Source organism: Microtus pennsylvanicus, chromosome X (genome assembly GCF_037038515.1).
Source record: "Microtus pennsylvanicus isolate mMicPen1 chromosome X, mMicPen1.hap1, whole genome shotgun sequence".
Lineage (NCBI taxonomy): Eukaryota > Metazoa > Chordata > Mammalia > Rodentia > Cricetidae > Microtus > Microtus pennsylvanicus.
In genome coordinates this window covers 81,213,921-81,234,289 of record NC_134601.1, presented here as the reverse complement: position 1 = coordinate 81,234,289, position 20,369 = coordinate 81,213,921, and the positions used below count along the sequence as shown (strand labels likewise).

General features: G+C 41.5%; 1 protein-coding gene and 1 long non-coding RNA gene across 2 annotated transcripts in view; both read right to left on the bottom strand.

The window, feature by feature from the left end:
• The window catches only part of Magt1 (magnesium transporter 1), a 43,651-nt gene extending 27,844 nt beyond the window's left edge, over positions 1-15,807 (bottom strand). Inside the window, exon 1 of the mRNA XM_075957703.1 lies at positions 15,520-15,807. Within this exon, the coding sequence (XP_075813818.1) occupies positions 15,520-15,720 (201 nt within the window). The 5' untranslated portion in view covers positions 15,721-15,807. The remainder of the gene's footprint in view (positions 1-15,519) is intronic.
• Positions 1-20,369, bottom strand: part of LOC142841000 (uncharacterized) — a 167,521-nt gene that overhangs the window by 27,844 nt on the left and 119,308 nt on the right. The gene's annotated exons all lie outside the window — the stretch shown is intronic.

Sequence of the window (20,369 nt, the reverse complement as noted above, 5' to 3'; positions counted from 1 at the left end):
AAAATACTTCATTATCTATCCTATCTTGGTGAGTCCAAAAATTTCGTATCTAGTTTTAGTTTTTTCTAATTTAACTTCTAAGGAAAACTCTAACAATTTAGAGTTTTCAGTGCAGAGCAAGCAACTTCTAAAACTATAGAAATAACAGAGACATCTGGCTACCTAGAAAGTCACCTCAAGGTTCCTCTCTAACATTGGGGCATCCATCTTTGGCCTAAAGGCCTAAGATATCTAACAGAAGTTTTTGTGAAGAAGGAAATTTTGAAGGACTGTCCGAAGTCTTGGCAAAGTTTGGCAGTCACTTCTTTTGTGTCCAACTTGTCTAATTTGGACAGCACACTGTTAGTTAAGGCAAGGGCAGTTTCTTGCCCAAATGGCTATCTTTGCCACAATGAAAGCAAACTCAAAATGGAGGTTCATTGATGCCCATCATCCTTTTAAAGTAAACTGGTGGCTGGGCGACGGTGGCGCACGCCTTTAATCCCAGCACTCGGGAGGCAGAGGCAGGCGGATCTCTGTGAGTTCGAGACCAGCCTGGTCTACAGAGCTAGTTCCAGGACAGGCTCCAAAGCCACAGAGAAACCCTGACTCGAAAAACCAAAAAAAAAAAAAAATAAAGTAAACTGGTGCTGCCAGTAATAGATATTTCTCACCGTCATGAAAAGCCTTGTTATTAAAACATTTTAAATGTTAAATTCTGTAGGTCTCTGCAGTGTTTGAAGACCATCTATCTATATATAGAGACCATAAATATATATAGACTGACTATCTATCTATCTATCTATCTATCTATCTATCTATCTATCTATCTATCTATCTATCTATGACCTTGAAAACATACCTAACATAATTGTTAAGTTTGATTGTTGTATTATGACTAACTACTAACCTGTCTTTCGTTATAATCCTGAATAGCTTTCAAGGACTAAAACTTTATATTACATTTCAAAATGAGTTGCATAGGTATAATACCTTAAACAAGAATAGAAACATATACAGCATAAGAAAAATAATCCTAAATTTGTATCAATGTACAAAAATATCTTAAACAATGAAAGAAACATATATACAATATAACAAAACATATATACAGTATAACAAAAATAACCTTCAATTTGTATCATATACAAAAACCCATACCAAGCCGGGCCGTGGTGGCGCAGGCCTTTAATCCCAGCACTTGGGAGGCAGAGGCAGGCGGATCTCTGAGTTCGAGACCAGCCTGGTCTATAAGAGCTAGTTCCAGGACAGGCTCCAAAACCACAGAGAAACCCTGTCTCGAAAAAGAAAAAAAAAAGAAAGAAAGAAAGAAAGAAAGAAAGAAAGAAAGAAAGAAAGAAAGAAAGAAAAGAAAAACAAAAACCCATACCAGTGTAAAATATTTAAGACTAGTAGTTGCTTCTTCAGTTTGAAAATATATTCAATAATCTACCTTTTTATCTTATTTCTAAATCCCCCTTTTGTTTTTCAGAACAAGATCATAGAATTTAATCTCCTTAGTTTCTTCCCTGACCGTGACCAATAACAATGTGTAACCACCTACCCTAAATAATGACAAACATTCATAATCCACCAAATGAATGGAATACACCCACCCCATCTTTTGAGAGTTTAGGTGTCATGTTCTTAAAATTACTTCCTGCCATCTGGAAATGATGGCATATTTGGAGGAGCCTGAGAAAATTGAGATAATCATCAAGTCCCAGGAAAGTTAGCAGTTGTCCAGTCTCCATGTAATGAGAAAGTACAGGACTTATCTGAAGTCCTGGTTGGACTATCTTAGCTAATCACCTTGATATTGTCCTGAACAGTTTGTAGTACAAAGTTTATCTTTGAGGGGTGTTTGTCAGCGTAGTGGCATGGGTCGCTTTTAGGAATGGTCATGGTTCACTGCAGAAAACTTAAACATCTTAAATGTCTCATGCAGCATACCTCAGAGAGGTTAAAGGACCACCATCTACTAAATACATTCGGGGTATACAAACTTAGTACTTAGTTACTTGCTTCGGACTCAAGCTCGAAATCACATACAGGAAGCCTATTATTTCAGATTCTTTTAATGTTTTATTATTCAATAAAGCTCAAGAGTCAAATATTAGGGAATGAATCTGAAAGACTCTAAATGCATTTGTAAGCCCCCTTTAACCCTAAGACATTTTTCTAAAACCTTAACACTCACTCTATTTTGGAAAAGGGACAGTCACACTCGCGTGCGCGCGCGCACACACACACGCGCACACACACACACACACACACACACACACACACACACACACACACACGCGCGCTGGACTGCTTATCCTCCTGTGTCCTTGTAAATAACCACGTGCTGGACTGCTCATCCCCCTGTGTCCTTGAGAATAATCTTCAAACGTAACTCCATTTTGGGAATTGAGGCAAATACAACCCATAGATGTTGACTCAGTTCCTCATGTATTGATTTAGTCACTGAACCAAAGGTCAGGATGGACCACAGATGCTCCCCTTATCACCTGACCACACAGCTATTCTCCTGCCCTGGAATAGACCAATCACTACTAGTAACCCTTTGAATAAGCCAATCCAGTAAGTTGGAAAACAACCTACAGCCCTCCCCCCCTTGTGTCTGTGGCTTTTTCACTTTAAAAGATGGGCTGTAACAGCTACGATGTCCTTCATATCCCGAACCTGAAGGACCCTGACATGACAGAATAAAAATCCTCTTGCTTTTGCATCAATTTATGGTTATGTGAATGGTGTCTGGAGCAACTCCTCCCTGATGTTTGGACATCTAGTCCAACAAATCCAGTTGATTCGTGGAGCGACAGAGAAAAGATCACTTCACCCTTTTCTTTTTAGCCTCTCCTTGTTCTCTGCATCCTTCTATCTTCTCTGAATCCATTAGAAAACTCTATGGTCCACTCCATGGGTGGTCTTGGAGTGAAAACACAAATAGTTCTCCTACAGCAAAGCCACCTGAGAAAAGCATTTGGAAGTTCCTTAAAAAATAAGCAACTAGAGGATATGATACAGATACACTGAGTACATATATCAGATTGTTAAAGAATTTGGATAGTCTAAAAATAAATAAAATAAAATAAAAGCACTAAACACAGCTCTTCTCAGTTCAGAGAACACTGGCTCACATTTTTAGTCTTTTTAGTTTTAGTTTGAGACAGCTCACCACTAGTCCCGTAATTTCTTCCTAAAGTTCTTAAAAAATAAAATTATCTTCAAAATACTGCTTAAAGTGAGAGCAATTAAGTATACTTTCTGAAAATAAACTGAAGCCAGATCACAACAGATGAAGTAGTTTTAAACTTCTACATAAAATTTCATGAACACAACCTGGAATTTCACAATTAGATGGAAGAACTAGGGGTGGCAGTACATACCTGCAGACATAACTACTTGGAAGTCTGGGACAGGAGAGTTGCTTAAGCCAGAAGTACAAAGCAAGATGAAATAACACAGTGAGATTCAATCTCAAAAAAAAAAAAAAAAAAGCAAAATAAGCTGGGTGGTGATGGCTCATGCCTTTAATCCCAACACTCGGAAGAGAAAGGCCAGCTTGATCTACAAAGCAAGTGCCAGGACAGCCAGGGACTACACAGAGAAACCCAATATCTTGAAATAGCAAGAAAACAGCAAACTATTATCTTAATATATCTTAAAATAAGTAAGCCTAGCTTGGTTTTGTAGAGAAAATACCGTTCAGAATGTGAACATGTCTGGCAGCAAATTCTGTTAAAAGCACAGATTTCTCCATTTCATCTTCCAATAGACTTGACTGAGTAGATCTAGAAAAATCTTCAAGAATATGGAATTCTAACAGATGCAACGCAATGACCATCAAAATCCCAGCAAAATTCTTCAAAGACCTCGAAAGAACGGTACTCAATTTCATATGGAAAGCAAAAAACCCAAGATAGCATGAACAATAAAAGAACGTGTGGGGGCATTACAATCCTTGACTTCAAACTACTACAGAGCTACAGTACTAAAAACAGCCTGGTATTGGCATAAGAACAGACAGGAGGACCAATGGAACGGAATAGAAGACCTGGATATCAATCTACACATCTTCGAACACCTGTTTTTGACAAGGAAGCAAAAATATCAAATGGAAAAAAGAAAGCATATTTATTTATTTATTTTATTGTTTTTTCCAGCCAACGTTTCTCTGTAGCTCTGGAGCCTGTCCTGGAACTAGCTCTTGTAGACCAGGATGGCCTCGAACTCACAGAGATCCGCCTGCCTCTGCCTCCCGATTAAAGGCGTGCGCCACCACCACCTGGCTAAGAAAGCATATTTAACAAGTGGTACTGGCATAACTGGATATCAACATGTAGAAGAATGAAAATAGACCCATATCTATCACCATGCACAAAACTCAAGTCCAAATGGATCAAAGACCTCAACATAAAGCTTGTCACACTGAACCTCATAGAAGAGAAAGTGGGAAGTACACTTGAATGCATTGACATGGGGAACCACTTCCTAAATATAACCATAGCACCACAGACAACTGAGAGAAACAATTAATAAATGGAACCTCCTGAAATTGAAAAGGTTCTGTAAAGCAAAGGACACGGTCAACAAGACAAAATGACAGCTTACAGAATGGGAAAAGATCTTCACTAACCCCACATCAGACAAAGGTCTGATCTCCAAAATATACAAAGAACTCAAGAAATTGGACACCAAAAGAACAAATAATCCAATAAAAAAAATGGAGTACAGACACAAACAGAGAACTCTCAACAGAGGAATCTAAAATGGCTGAAAGACACTTAAGGAAATGTTCAACATCCTTAATCTTCAGAGAAATGCAAATCAAAACAACTCTGAGATTCCATCTTACACCTGTAAGAATTGCCAAGATCAAAAACACTGATGACAACTTATGCTGGAGAGGTTGTGGGGTAAAGGGAACACTTCTGCATTGCTGGTGGGAGTGCAAGCTGGTACAACCCCTTTGGATGTCAGTGTGGCGATTTCTCAGAAAATTAGGAAACAACCTCCCTCAAGACCCAATAATCCCACTTTTGGGTATATGCCCAAAGGATGCTCAATCGTGCCACAAGGACATGTGCTCAACTATGTTCATAGCAGCTTTGTTTCTGTGAGTTCGAGGCCAGCGTGGTCTACAGAACGAGTTCCATGCTACACAGAGAAACCTTGTCTCAAAAAAACTAAATAAATAAATAAATAAACAAATAAATCCATTCTTTTAAAAAATAATTTCTTTCTTTCCTTTTTGGTTTTTCAAGACAGGGGTTTCTCTGTGTAGCTCTGGCCGTCTTGGTATTTGCTCTGTAGATGGGGCTGGCCTCGAACTCATAGAGATCTGCTTGTCTCTGCCTCCCAAGACTGTTAGGATTAAAGGCATGTACCACCACACCTGACCTTATAAAAGAATACATTTTGTTTTTAATTATGTGCATATATGTATGTCCCCGTGTGGGTATGTACACATCACTGCAGGTGTCCAGAGTCCAGAATGGGGTGTTAGATCCCCTAAAACTGGAGTCACAGGCAGTTATGAGCAGCCTAATGTGGATGCGCAGAACCAAATTCAGGTCCTCTGAAATAGCAGGAAGCACTTTTAGCCACTAAACCATGTCTCCAGCCCAGAAGTATAATACCTTAATTATTATTTTTATCCTTTTTTGAGATTAAAAAAAATGTGTTTAAGTGTTCTGTCTGCATGTGTATATGTGTATCATGTGTGTGCAATGTACCCTCAGAGGTCAGATGAGTGCATCAAATTTCCTGGAACTGAAGTTAAAGGAAGCCAGGAGCTACCACATAGGTGCTCAGAACCAAACATGAATCCTCTCCAAGAGTTAAGTGCTCTTAACCACTGAGTCATCTCTCCAGCCTCACGTCTTAATAATTCTTAGGCACTTCTTTCACACTTTAGCCTTCTCTATTCCTCTAAGGGTATTTTAAAAGGTTTATTTGTTCATGTATTTTGTTTACTCAGAAGTTCTAGAAGAGCAAGGCAGCCAGTGCTCTTAACCACTGAGCCATCTCTCCAGCCTCTATAGACTTGATTTTAAGACACCATCTTACTATACAGCCTTGGTTGTCCTGCAACTCCCTAAGTGCTGGGATTAAAGGCTGTGTGCACCACCACTGCCCAACTCTCTCATTCAATTTAAATGGAAAGGTTTTAGTTCTGTTTTCTTACTTCTGTTTTGAGAGTGGGTCTCCCTCTGTGGCTCAATCTGGCTATCAACTCATGTAGCCTAGTCACGCTTTAACAAGGCATAATCCTCTTGCCTTGTTCTCCCCAGTGTGTGCTAGGATTAGAGAAATTCACTCCCAGAAATCTAGCTTTCTCTCTTCCATTATGTAGCCCTGTGTAACCTTGGACTTTACTATGTAGACAAGGCTAGTCTTAAGCTTATAAAGATCCTATTCCTTTTGACTCTCAAGCCCTGTTTTAACAAGTATGCAGCACTACACCCAGGCATATTTATCTCCTCTAGCTCTATCAAAGAAGCTTGAATCTTAGCCAGGCAGTGGTGGCACGTGCCTTTTATACCAGGATTAGGGAAGCAGAGGCAAGCGGATCTCTGTGAGTTCAAGGCCAACCTGGTCTACAGACTGAGTTCAAGGCAGTTGGGGCTACACAGAGAAATCCTGACTCAAAAAAAAAAATGTAACCACTACGAATTCTGACACCACCATCTCCCAATGGTAATGGAATACAGAAATCCATTACCATTTAGAACTAAAATTAGTTCTGCCATTCAAATTATTTGAGTTTCAAAAGCATCACCAGTCTGGATTCCTCTAAAACATATCCCCAACTTCTTCAAAACCTTGATATTATGTCTGTTCTCATCCATCTGGGCATGTGTACTCATTAAGAAAATCTTATTTTTAGCCTTCCTACTCATTTAACAGGTCTTCAGTAATACATTTATAACTCTGTTCTTCAATTAAAATGGAACTGATCTGGAAACATAATTGACAGATAATTACTGAAAGAGACAGACTGTGAGCAGAGAACTGAGCATTTTTAATTCCTTTGCCATCTGCTCCACTCTGTTTACCTTCTTCCTAAACATAGCTAAAATACATTCCTATCTCCTTCTATGATGATTTTTTTTTGGGGGGAGGGCTGTCTCATTTTTTTGCAGCTGCTTTGTTTCTGTAATAGATACTGCCTACAGAGCTACAGGGTATGCATCTGTAATATTTCTCAAGTTTTATTTCATGGGTATGCTTGCTTTGTTTGCCTGTGTGTATGTGCACCACACACGTCTAGGGCTCAAGGGGGACAGAAGGTGGTATCATATTTCCTGAAACTGGTGTTACAGATGGTTGTGAGCCACCATGTGGGTGCTGGGAATCAAATACAGGTCCTCTGCAAGAGCAGAATACACTTAAAAACTGAGGCATCTCTCCAGGATAACATTTGTGATACTTTGCTGTATCAGTTTTCTACATTGAAGAATCCAAGTTTTTCAAGTGATACCCTGCCTCATTAAAGATGCTGGTAATTCATGCCCGGGCGGTGGTAGCGCATGCCTTTAATTACAGTACTTGAGAGGCAGAGGTAGGTGAATCTCTGTAAGTTCAAGGTCAGCCTGACCTACAAAGTGAGTTCCAGCATAGCCAGAGCTGTTAAACTTTGTCTCAAATATATATATGTGAGTGTGTGTGCATATATATGTACACATATTTACACATACATACATACTCACACACACATACATACATACATACATGCATGCATACATACACACAGGTAACTGTTTCTGAACTTGCTTTATTTGAAAAAGTACATTGCAAAAAGATAAAGAGTTGGAGGTGTAGCTTGGAAGGAGAGGGCTTGCCTAGCATGTGTAAGGGCCTGGGTGTGAGCCATAGAACTGAAAAAGCAATAAAGCAATTGAAAACCATCTATTTATAGAGGAAAGGAATCACCTATATTTTATATTCCAAGTACTGCATTAGAAAATCCTTGGAGAGGGGCTGGAGAGATGGCTCAGAGATTAAGAGCACTGGCTGCTCTTCCAGAGGTCCTGAGTTAATTCACAGCAACCATATGGTAGCTCACAACCAATCATGAGCTTTGGTGCCCTCTTCTGGCCTGCAGGCATACATGCAAGCAGAACACTATACATGAAAGAGAAGAAAGGGAGGGAGAGAGGGAGGGAGGGAGGAAGGCAGAAAGAAAGAAAATCCATGGAGAATCTATGGACTGTGCTCATTTCACTTAATTTTCACAAAAGCCAAATAATGGGGATCCCCCCCGCAAACTGCTGCTGATGAAAACAAGACTCAGCAATTTGCTATACAGTTCAGTATGACTGGATTAAAGTAAATCCTCTTTAATATTTGACAAGATTTTTTTTGAGAACTGAGAAGCAGGAAGACAGCCATTCAAACATTATCATGATCATTTTATCATTCTTTGGTATTCTTTTTGCATCTATTCCTTTACATATTTTTCTATCATTTTTTGTCTTGGTTAGGGTATCTTTTGCTGCGATAAAACATTGACACCAGAAGCAACTAGCGGGAGAAAGAGGTTTATTTAACTTCCACTTCCACTTTATTGTTCATCATCAAAGGAAGTCAAGACAGGAGCTCAAAATAGGACAGAAACCTAAAAGCAGGAGCTAATGAAGAAGGCCTGGAGGGGAGCCAGGATTACACCAAACAATCCTGTCTTGTGGGGTGGGGGAACAGTGAGAGAAAAAGAAAATGTCCTACAGGCTTGTCTGTTTAGAGCCTGACTTTATGGAGGCATTTTCTCAATTGAGGGTCCATCCTCTCAGATGACTTTAGCCCGTGCCAGTTTGAAGCAAAACTAGCTAGGGCAAAGGATACAGATTCTCAGAAAGAGGTCACAAAACATAACTTTAGATGGTGGAGAGATGGCTCACTGGTTAATAAGAGCATCTTGTGGCCTGGCAGAGGAACCAGGATTTGTTTCCCAGCACCCACATGTTTACTAACAACCAGCTCTAACTCCAGTTCCAAGGGTTCTAGTGCCCTCTTCTGGATACCAGACATGCACATGGAGCACAGACATACATGCAGGCACAATACCCACACATAAAAAAATGAAAAAAAGATATATAATCTTACCAAGTATGGTGGCATATATCTATAACCTCAGTACTTAGGAGGCTGAGGCAGAAGGATTGTGAATTTTAGGGCAGCATGAACAATACTGTAAGACCCTCTTTTAAAAAAAAATTAAAAACAGTGGAAGAAAGAAGATCAGGAGTTCAAAGTCATCTACATATATTGAGTTCCAGGTCACCTGAAGACTCCACAAGCCCCAGTCTTAAAAACAAAAGAACCCACAGCACTTGAGAATAAGAGAATCAGGATCTCAGGATCATCCTCAACAATGCAGCAAGTTTAAGACTAACCTAGGTTAAAATTAAAGAAGAAAAACCCACAAAAACAAAAATAAAAATAGTAGAAAGCAACATTAAGAAAGAAATACAACTACTTTAGCCTGTACTGAGGACTGAATCCAAGGTCTTGAGCAAGCTACACATGCACTCTACTGCCGATCTTTATCTTTAGCCCTGTATTTAAAATCCTGCTCACCGGAAGATGTAGCTTAGTGGCAGTCAGCAATCATGAGGCCCTGGGTTCAGTCTAGGGTACCAGCGCAGTCCAAAAATTGTTTTCAACTGGATGTTCTGGCTAGTTTTATGTCAGCTTGGCACAAGCTAAAGTCATAAGAAAGGAGGGAGCCTCAAGTGAGAAAAGGCCTCCAGAAGAAGATAGCGCTATAGGCAAGCCTGTAGGGCATTTTCTTAATTAGTAATTGATGTGGGAGGGCCCCTCCCATTGTGGGTGGGGCTGAGGGGTTGGTAAAGGCTGTGGTCCTGATTCTACAAGAATGCAGGCTGAATTAGCCATGTGGAGCAAGCCAGTAAGCAGCTCTTCTCCATGGCCTCCGCATTACCACCCGCCTCCAGGATCCTGCCCTGTTTGAATTCCTGTCCCGACTTCCTCTCATGATGAATTGTGATATGGAAATGTAAGCCAAATAAACCCTTTTCCTCCCCAAGTTACTTTGGTCATGGTGTTTCAATACGGCAATACTAACTCTGACTGAAACACTGAGGATATATAGATCAGTTAGTAGAACATTTAACTGGCATTTGAAAAGACCTGGGTATTCAATCCTCAGTACTCCCTGAGCGCGCGCGCGCACACACACACACTCACACCCTTCCAGTCTGGAGAGATAGCTCAGCAGTAAGAGAGAGCATTTGCTGTTCTTACATACAAACACACACACACACACACACACACACACACACACACCCTTTCCTTCTGGAAAGATGGCTCAGCAAGCTCACACAGACACAGACACACAGACAGACAGACAGACACACACACACACACCCTTCCCTTCTGGAAAGATGGCTCAGCAGTAAGCACTTGCTGCTCAATTATGAGGACTCAAGTTGGAAGCTCAGCACCCATATTTCTAAGAAATCCCACAAACGCCTATAATTCCAACTCCAAGAAATCTGACTCCACTTTCTGGTATCTGCAGGAACTAACACACATACACATATACGCATATAAGTAAAATAAAAATTATTTAAAACAAGGTCCTGGCTGGGGATGTAGCTCAGTGGGTAGAATTCTTGCCTAGCATACATGAAGCCCCAGGATATTTGCCAGTGCTGCAGAGATTAGGTATGGTCTGGGAAACCCAGGCTGACCTGAAACTCAGAATATGTCCCTGCCTCAGCCTCTCAAATGACTGAGAGCCTAACACCCAAGTCAGACAGTCCACAAATGTCTGTAACCCCATCTCTAAGGGAATTAAACCCCATCTTGTGGCATCTGCAGACTCTCCTACACACATATACATACTCACACAGATACACATACAGAAAGGAAATAAAAAATTTAAAACAAGGTCTTGCCTGAGGATATAGCTCAGCTGGTAGTACTTGGTTAAGCACACTTGCTATTCTTGCAGAGATACAATTTTGGTTTCCAGCATCCACATGGTAGCTCACAACTGTCTGTAACTCTAGGGTCAGATCTGACACCCCCTTTTAGCCTCTATGGGCACTGCATGCACGTCACACATGTCTTTGTGCAGACAAAACATTCATGTGCATAGATTTATTTTTAGTTATGTGTATGTTTCTGTGTATAGGTATGTGCATGTGAGTTAGGTGTGGGCACTTGAGTTCAGGAGCCCACAGAGGCCAGAGGAGCCAGATTCCTGGAGCTGGAGTTACAGGTGGTTGTAAGCTGCCTGACATGAGTGCTAGGAATTGAACTCGGGTCCTCTGCAGAAGCACTACAGACCACTAAGTTACCTTTCCAGCCTCCAAAATAGAGCGAGTTCCAGGACAGCCAGGGCTGTAACACAGAGAAACCCTGTCTCAAAAAGCAAACATGCAAACAACAAGAAGAAACCTGTCAACCTGGTCTACAGACCAAGTTCAGGACAGTCAGGGCTACACAGAGAAAACCAAGAATCCTGGACTGATACGAGGCTGGTTGAAGCAGAATACAGGAGCTATAGAGGCCATTTTTCTACTCTGTAAAGTAGGTTAAGAGGTTTTCAGGTTTTTTGTATTAGCACTTCTGGAAGCAAAAAATGGGTCAACAGGGCCTTATGCAGGATAGGCAAGCACTCTACCTACCACTGAGCTATGTCACTGGCTTGGAACTCTGACTTCTGTTGACAGTATTTGTTACTCTGTTGTATAGTGGTCAATGGATACTAACTTTTTTTCTGTATCTTGGTTATGGATTTCCGACATTAAGGACTCAGACCCTTGGGAAGTATTTTTCTTAAAAAAAAAAAAAAACCACTGCAGGGCGATGGTGGCGCACGCCTTTAATCCCAGCACTCGGGAGGCAGAGGCAGGCGGATCTCTGTGAGTTCGAGACCAGCCTGGTCTACAGAGCTAGTTCCAGGACAGGCTCCAAAGCCACAGGGAAACCCTGTCTCGAAAAACCAAAAAAAAAAAAAAAACCCACTGAGTTACATTTCCCATATTTCTTTGTTGTTGTACTTATAGCCTGTTATGATAATTTCCTTTGATATACATAAAAAAAGGATAGGTTAAAGGTCAGCCAGATAAGTAGTTAATGTAATTTTCAAAGTCTGAATAACAGGAAGTTAGAATCAGATTATTTTTAAAAATTATTGAGGCAAAATTTATGTAACATAAAATCCAGATTAACCATTTAAAAATATACAATTTAGTATAGTCCTCTAAAAAGTAAACAATTTTTTAAAAAGATTTGTGTTTTATCTACATGTATGCATGTGTACAAGTCACAAGAGAGTATCAAGTCCTCAGGATCTGATGTTAATAACGACTGTGAGTGCCGGGCGGTGGTGGTGCACGCCTTTAATTTCAGCACTCGGGAGGTAGAGGCAGGCGGATCTCTGTGAGTTCAAGGCCAGCCTGGTCTACAAGAGCTAGTTCCAGGAGAGGAACCAAAAAGCTATGGAGAAACCCTGTCTCGAAAATAAAAAAAAAAAAAAAAGAAATGACTGTGAGCCACCATGTGGACTGAACCCGGGTACTCTGCAAGAGCAATGCAAGACGAACTGCTGAGCCATCTCTCTAGCTGCCCCCCACAAGAAATCTACTTTCTAATAGGCATTCGTGTTTTTAGTTCAATAAAAATTACTAAACATAATTTCACTGATGGAAATTCTAAGCTTACAAGCCCTTCACCCTTTCTGCTGGGCTTGGTAGCACACTCCTATAATCCCAGCACCTAAAAAGAAAGCAGGAGTTCAAGGTGATCTCATGTCCTCCGAGAGTATGAGGCTGGCCTGCGCTAGTTTCAGGAGACCTTGTCTCATAACAAACAAGCAACAAAGAAGAACCCCACACCTTTATTTTAAAAGATTAAGCGCGGGCCAGTGAGATGGCTCATGGGTAAAGGTGCTTGTCACCAAGCCTGATGATCTGAGTTTCATCCCCGGGTGCCATATGGTAGGAGAGAACTTACGCCTGCAATTTATCTTTCAGCCTCCACATGTGTGTAGTGGCACTTGACACCCTCTCCCCATACAAACTAACAAACAAGTAAATAAAAGTTAAGGGACCAAAGAGATAACTCAGATCTTCCAGAGGACCCTTCAATTCCCATCGCCCACATGGGTCAGCTTATAATAGACTGTAACTTCAGCTCTGGGTAGTCCCGCTTCCACTGGAACCTACACACAAGTCGCACACGCGTGCGCATGCACACGCAGGCATACACGCACATCTTAAGAGATGGTTTAGCCAGTTAAGAGCATTTGCTGTTTTTGCAGAGGACCAGATATTTTCAGCACCCACATAGGGGCCCAAAACCATTTGTAACTCCAGTTCCAGGGGCTCTGATGCTCTAACATCCAATGGCACCAGGTAAACATTCATATACCTAATTTTTAATTACTTAAAAATAAAAGGAAATCTTTAAAAAGAGTAAGTGACCAGGCATGCTGGCAGACACCTTTAATTCTAACACTGGGTAGTCTGAAGCAGGAGGACCAAAAGCTCAAGGCCAGTTTAGGCCACGGAGCAAAACACTTACTTTTTGATTCTGGCACCCCAGAGAAATTCAAGGCCAGTGTGGAATATGTACCAAAAACTTGTCTAAATGTCCACAGGAATGACTTACTCTTTCTCTTAAAACAATACCAATTTACAGGGCAAAACGTGAAAGCATTTCCTTTACTAACATTACTAAATGTCCAGAGATAGCAGCTGCTAAGGTATTGTCATGTTCTAACAGTTTTCCCTAGATAGATACACTAATTTACAGCTTAAAACCAGGACTTTAAGGGTACAAAATTATGTACTGCCTTGCATATTGTTTTCTACAAAGAATGGCTTGGGCTGGGCAGTGGTGGCACACACCTTTAACTCAGCACTTGGGAGGCAGAGGCAGGTGGATCTCTGAGTTGAGGTCCGCCTGGTCTACAGATGAGTTCCAGGACAGCCAAGGCTACACAAAGAGAAATTCAGTCTTGAATTCCAACCCCATCCCCACCAAAAAAGAATGGATTAGGATTCTTTCAAAAAGTCACATCAGAGGCTAGAGAGCTAATTCATGTTAAGAGTTCTTGATGCCTTTGCACAGCAACTGGGATTGGTGCCTAGCTCCCACATGGCAGGTCACAACTGTCAACTATAGTTCCAGGTGATTCCACACCCTCTTATGCCTCCAAGGAGCTGGTGAGCATCTATCCATGAATTGAATGCTCAAAAAACATAAAAAGTCATATCAATTTCTTGGCCTAACATAAAGGCTGCTCACTAGATCATATCTTTGCTAATTGTATTTTTACTTTCCTCTTTGCCACCTTCCCTAATTCAATGTTTTCATTTGCTAGTTTTTGTTTTTTCAAATAGGGTCTCGGGTAGCCCAGACTAGTCTCCAACTCACTTGGATGATACTGAATTCCTGTTCCTCTTTCACTACGATGTTTTGAATACAGGCATTGTCACCATGCCAGGCTTAGCTTAGTTTTTAGTCTTATGAAATAATTCAAATACTCAGATATAGAAATTAGTTTATTTACTAATTTAACTTAACAGCTGTAATGTTTTGCGGGCATTTCAAAAATGTGCACATAGGTTTTATATACTCGAGACAGTGCAGAAAGCACAGGAAATAGCATTGGAATGAAGGGCTTTAGTCTACTTTAACTACATAAGTTAACTGTGTAAACCTAGGGTTGGTTTTCCTTACCTATAAAATTAGAGCGTATAAATAATTGTTACTAATTGTTAGTAGTCTTTTAACTTATAAGGGTATATGGTTCTAAGTTACAAATGTTCAAAAACACAGTGCTAGGATTCATCTGTTTGGACTGCTAAATATCAAGCTAAAAAATACAGCTGGGTGTCGCGGCTCACACCTGTAACCCCAACACTTGGAAGGCAAATGCAGGAAGATTTTCATGAGAACAAGGCCAGCATGGGCTACAGTAGGAGAATGCTTCAAAGGAAACAGAACAAAAATAGACAGAAAGGATATTGCATGTCTTCCACATCGCAAAGTCTGTTTCACAAAGGGGTGGCGTGGGGTGTCTCAGTTTGCTCATTCGTGTCTATCAAGCAAACAGAACACAGCCGAGCACGCTGATAAACGGGCACGAATGGCATCATTTCGTTTATCTACTTCAACTCCTGAGAGGACAAGACAGCCCTAACACACGCCAGAGGGAGCGACATGGTCGACAACACAAGCTTGCATTATACCCTCTGGTTAGCAAATCGGGCTTCTCAGCCCGACCCCCCAAACGGCCCGAACTCCAGAAGTGTCACAACTTATAGCTGCACATTTTCCAGCTGCTGGAAGCCAGCTGGTCACCCGCTCCAGCCTGCTTTTGGATTCGAGACTCCAAAACACAAGAAGTAACAGCTCCCGCTTTTGTGAGGCCAACTTCCTCCCAAAGGCGGAATCCAAGTCACGCCCAGCACACATCCTGGGGAAGAAGCGAGCTGACCCTCTCTAGCCCCAAGCCGAGAAAGTCCCTGGCGCTGGCAGGCGCCGCCTCACCTCCTTCTTTCTTTGGGCAGAGGCCGAGGGAAGCCTGGAGACGAGCAGCAGTGCCACCGCCGCGGTCGCACACGCACACCAGAGCCACCTCGGCGAGGCCATGTTCGCTCGCATCCCTTGGCGGCCGGGCGAAACTTTCTTCCAGCAAGGTCCGAGGGTGGGGCATGAGAATGGGCGAGCCGAACCCTTGTCGCTCCCCATTGGCCCGGCTCAGCCCTGCCGGGCGACCCCTCACATTACGTCACGCGCCGCAGACGCCCGCTAAAAAAAAGCAGTTCGCTTCCGATTGGTTCCAGGAAACCAATAGGGAAAAGATAATCTGGAGGTTTCTTATTGGTTAGCTAAAAAGGCTGCACCGCCCCTTTCGTGGTGCGTGAAGACGTCGCTGGTTGCGAATTTCAATGCGCATGCGCAGCTGTGCAAGGCCGCGCTTGTATTTTTTGGAGGGAAGTGTTGAACAAAATGGTTTGTACGTTTAAAAATGGAATCATCCGCTAGACAGCGTAGAATTGTTTCAAATTCTAGCCGGCCTAAGTAACGCAAGCCTCTAATCCAAACATTGGGTCGTTTTTGGCTACATTGCCAGGGTTCCAGGCCAGCCTGAGCAATGTAAGATTGTCTCAAAAAAAAAAAAAGAGCCCTCGTGGTTTCTCACAACCAAAATCTCAGCATTTGGGAGGTGGAAATGGGAGGTTCCAATTTAGCCTGGGCTACAAGAGATCTTAGATCAAAAGCCGTATTTTAGAAACCTACTTTAGTATAATATTCTGTAAGAGCATTTGGAGAAATGTCTCAGTTAAGAATATTTAACTGGCCGGGCGGTGGTGGCGCACGCCTTTAATCCCAGCACTTGGGAGGCAGAGGCAGGCAGATCTCTGTGAGTTCGAGACCAGCCTGGTCTACAAGAGCTAGTTCCAGGACAGGCTCCAAAACCACAGAGAAATCCTGTCTCTAAAAACAAAACAAAACAAAAAAACAAACAAAAAAAAAGAATATTTAACTGTTCTTGCGAAGGACACTCCCAGCACCCCTATGGCAGCTAACAACCGACTAAATTTCCAGTTGGGGGGGGGGATTCTGATGCCTTATTCTGACGTCCACAGGGACCTGGTGCACATACTTCCATGTGGCCCAAACATTCATATACACACAGTATTGTGTGTGTGTGTGTGTGTGTGTGTGTGTATTTTGAGACAGCGTTTCTCTATGTAACAATCCTGGCTATCTATTCTGGATCTTACTTTGTAGACCAGGCTGTCTTCGAATTCATAGATCTGCCTCCTGGGATGAAAGGCATATGCCACCACCACCTGGCTTTCTTTTTTCCTTTTTTCAGTGTATACTGTTCTTGAAGATGGCTTGAGTTCTGTTCCCATCACCCGTGGTGCTCACAACTGTCTGTAACTCCAGCTCTTGGGGCCTGGATTTCATGGCCTCCTCAGACATCTGTTCTAGGTGCACATGCTAAAACAGACACAAACACATATGGTTTAAAATAATAAAACAATATTCTAGCCAGGCATGATGGTTCACACCATTCATCCCAGCACTCGAAAGGCAGACGGCATGCAGGTGGATCTGTGAATGGAAGGCCAGCCTAGTATACAGAGGGAGTTCCAGTACAGTCAGTCAGAGCTTGACATGGAAAACCTGTATGTATGTATGTATGTGTATGCACATGTGCATAACATATATATCATATAATGTATATGTATAAATACACATATACACACATATACATATATTTGGTTGAAACCTCCAGATCACCCTGTGTGATCTGGAAAAAGCCCCATTCCTGTCTCTCTCTCTCTCTCTCTCTCTGCAAACCCTCGCCTAAGCATTCAGCTTTTGACCATACTTGGGCACAAAACCAGTTTGTGGCAGACCTGTCACCACTCCTTGCCTACAGGATATATAAGCTCCCTGCTTTATTTCAGATGTGTGGCTTCTCCAGCCTTATCTCTGGGACTAGCGAACCCACCCTGAATTTGCTTTGCTCAAATAATCCTGTTCTACTTTTTCAAATTCAGCTTGATCTGACTTAATAAATTGGTGGAGAAACTTATTATCAGGGGACAGAAAAATCTATCGGTACCCCCTCACATGAAAGAAAAAAACTGTAATCTTGGCACTGGGAAGCTGAGGCTAGATACTACAAGTTTGAGGCCAGCCTGGGCTACATACCTAGACCTATCAAAAGTGTGGACTGGTATGATAGCTCAGCACAGCTGATAAAGACACTTGTTGCCAAACCCAATCTGAATTCAATCCCCAGGGCCGACATGGTAGAGAGAACCAACTCTTGCAAACTGTCCTTCATCCTCCACATATGCACCATAGTATATGTGTCCCCCCCCACGCATGCATGCATGCAAAAAAAATTTTAAAAAGTGGAGGTTTTTTTTGGGGGGGGCTTTTTGGCAGCACATATACTAAGTTTGGAATAACACAAGACAATTGTCATGGCCCCTAAAGAAGGGTTTCAAATTTATTAATGGCATTTTTAAACTCTTCACTAAAAACTTAGAGGACCAAGAGGGCATTGCAGAAAACACATGCCTTTTACTATTTGGTTTGTTTTGTTGGTGGGAGCAAAAGTAAGATTGTGAAGAAGCATGTCCCTCTGTTTAAAGATCTTTAATAGTCTCAGCAAGTTTGCATCAAACATCCACTACTCTTATCTAAAATTAACGATAATGCTTTCCAGCTGAGGAAGCAGCTTGCTTTCTTGGTCCAGTTCTGTTTACTGTATTATAAAGAATTATAAAACTGAGGTGATTCACTTGACAATGATAAAGCCCTCAAGAGGAAAAATTACAAATAACAGCAAAATAAAAGCAATCTGCTTATAATTTGGATTTACTTATTTGCAGTGCAGGGGATTGAGTACAGGACCCCAGTAAAGCTGGGAAAGCATTTTACCACAGAGCTATCTCTCAAGTTCAAGTTGCATTTATTTTGAGTGTGTGGAACATATTATATGATTACTCTTTCAGGTCCTATTGGAAAGCAAACCCCCCCCCCCCCGATTATTTGGAGAGTTAAGGAGATGTGTGTTGAAAGGAAAGTAACTGGTCTCAACATAAAGAGATAGGAAATAAGATGACCATGTTGGTGCATACCTTTAAGCCAAGCTCTCAAGAGATAGAGGCAGGAGGTTCAGGAGTTCAATATCAGCCTGAGCTATGTAGGGAGTTCCACCCTGAGCTACAAGAAACCTTGTCTCGTTAAAACAGAGAGAAGAGAAGAGACAGACAATACAATACCCACATGTGGTGGCATATACATGTAATCCCAGCAGTTGACATGTAGAAGCAGGAGAATCACAAGTTTGATGCCAACTTGGGTTACATGGTGAGTCCCAGTCTCAAAGAAGAGAAAAAATGTGAAAATAGTATATAAAAAATTAAACCTGGGGGCTGGAGAGATGGCTCAGCGGTTAAGAGCATTGCCTGCTCTTCCAAAGGTCCTAAGTTCAATTCCCAGCAATCACATGGTGGCTCACAACCATCTGTAATGAAGTCTGGTGCCCTCTTCTGGCCTGCAGGCATACATGCAGACAGAATATTGTATACATAATAAATAAATAAATATTAAAAAAATTAAACCTGGCCTCAAGGGGCAGCTTAATTCGAGCTACTCTGGGGGTTGAAGCAGAAGGAATGTAATTTCAAAGCCGGTTTGGACTACAGAGTGAGTTATCAGCTAATGTGGGCAAACTTACTGAGAGCTTATCTCCAAAATTTAAAAGAAAATTTAAAGTGTGGCATCTCACATCTATAATCCTAGCTCTTGGGAAGCTGAAGCAGGCATATTGCCATGAGATTGAGACCAGCCTTGGTTCCGTAGTAAATTCCAGACCAGCCTGGGCTACAGCATGAGATCCTGTCTCAAAGAAAGAAACAAAGACATAAGCAAACAAGCATACTAAAATAAGCATGGGCATTCAAGTGTTTTTGTTGTATGCTGATTTAGATTACTTCAGGTATATGACCATATGAACACAATATGGTACAGAATCACCAATGGATACAAAACATAATGAATCAAAATTTGATTCTGAACAAGATGGTCACCAGGCAGTGGTGGTGCATGCCTTTAATCCTAGCACTCGGGAGGCAGAGGCAGGTGGATCTCTGTTAGTTCGAGGCCATCCTGGTCTACAAGAGCAAGTTCCAGGAAAGGTTTCAAAGCTAAAGAGAAACCCTGTCTCAAAAACCAAACCAAACCAAACTAAACCAAACATACAAACAAACCAGGATTGTTAGTCACAATGCATTCTTTATAAGTTACTCACTTTCTTTTTGCCAAACTCTCCTTTTAAAATTTTTTTAGGATGTATTTGTTCTTTTTTATTGCTTTTATTGAGCTATGTATTTTCTCTTCTCCCCTTTTACTCTCTTCCATGATCCCCATGCTCCCAATTTACTCAGGAGATTCCTCACAAGATCCTTTTTAATTACTAAGGGACAGCAGTGATTTTAACGTGTAGAAATCTGGAGCACAGGGCTTTGATTAAATGATTATATCAATAATGGGACATGCTAAGGTCAAATACCTTTTGATGGGATACTCTAAGAAGCAGGGCCTGGTTAGTACATTATTTCTCTAACCAGGACACTAGAGAAGCTAAGGCAGAAGAATTGCAGCAAGTCTGGGCTACACAGTGAGTTGTAGCCAGCTTGTGTTCCACAGGGAAACCTTGTCTTAAAATAATTCCTTAAGAAGATTAATCTGTTCCATAGTATTCTTGCCAGATATACCAGATATATTGAATGGACTCACTCAAAAGTGAAAAGGCAAGTTGATATAGCAACAGTCTATACTTTTCAAAAATATTAGAGCATAGA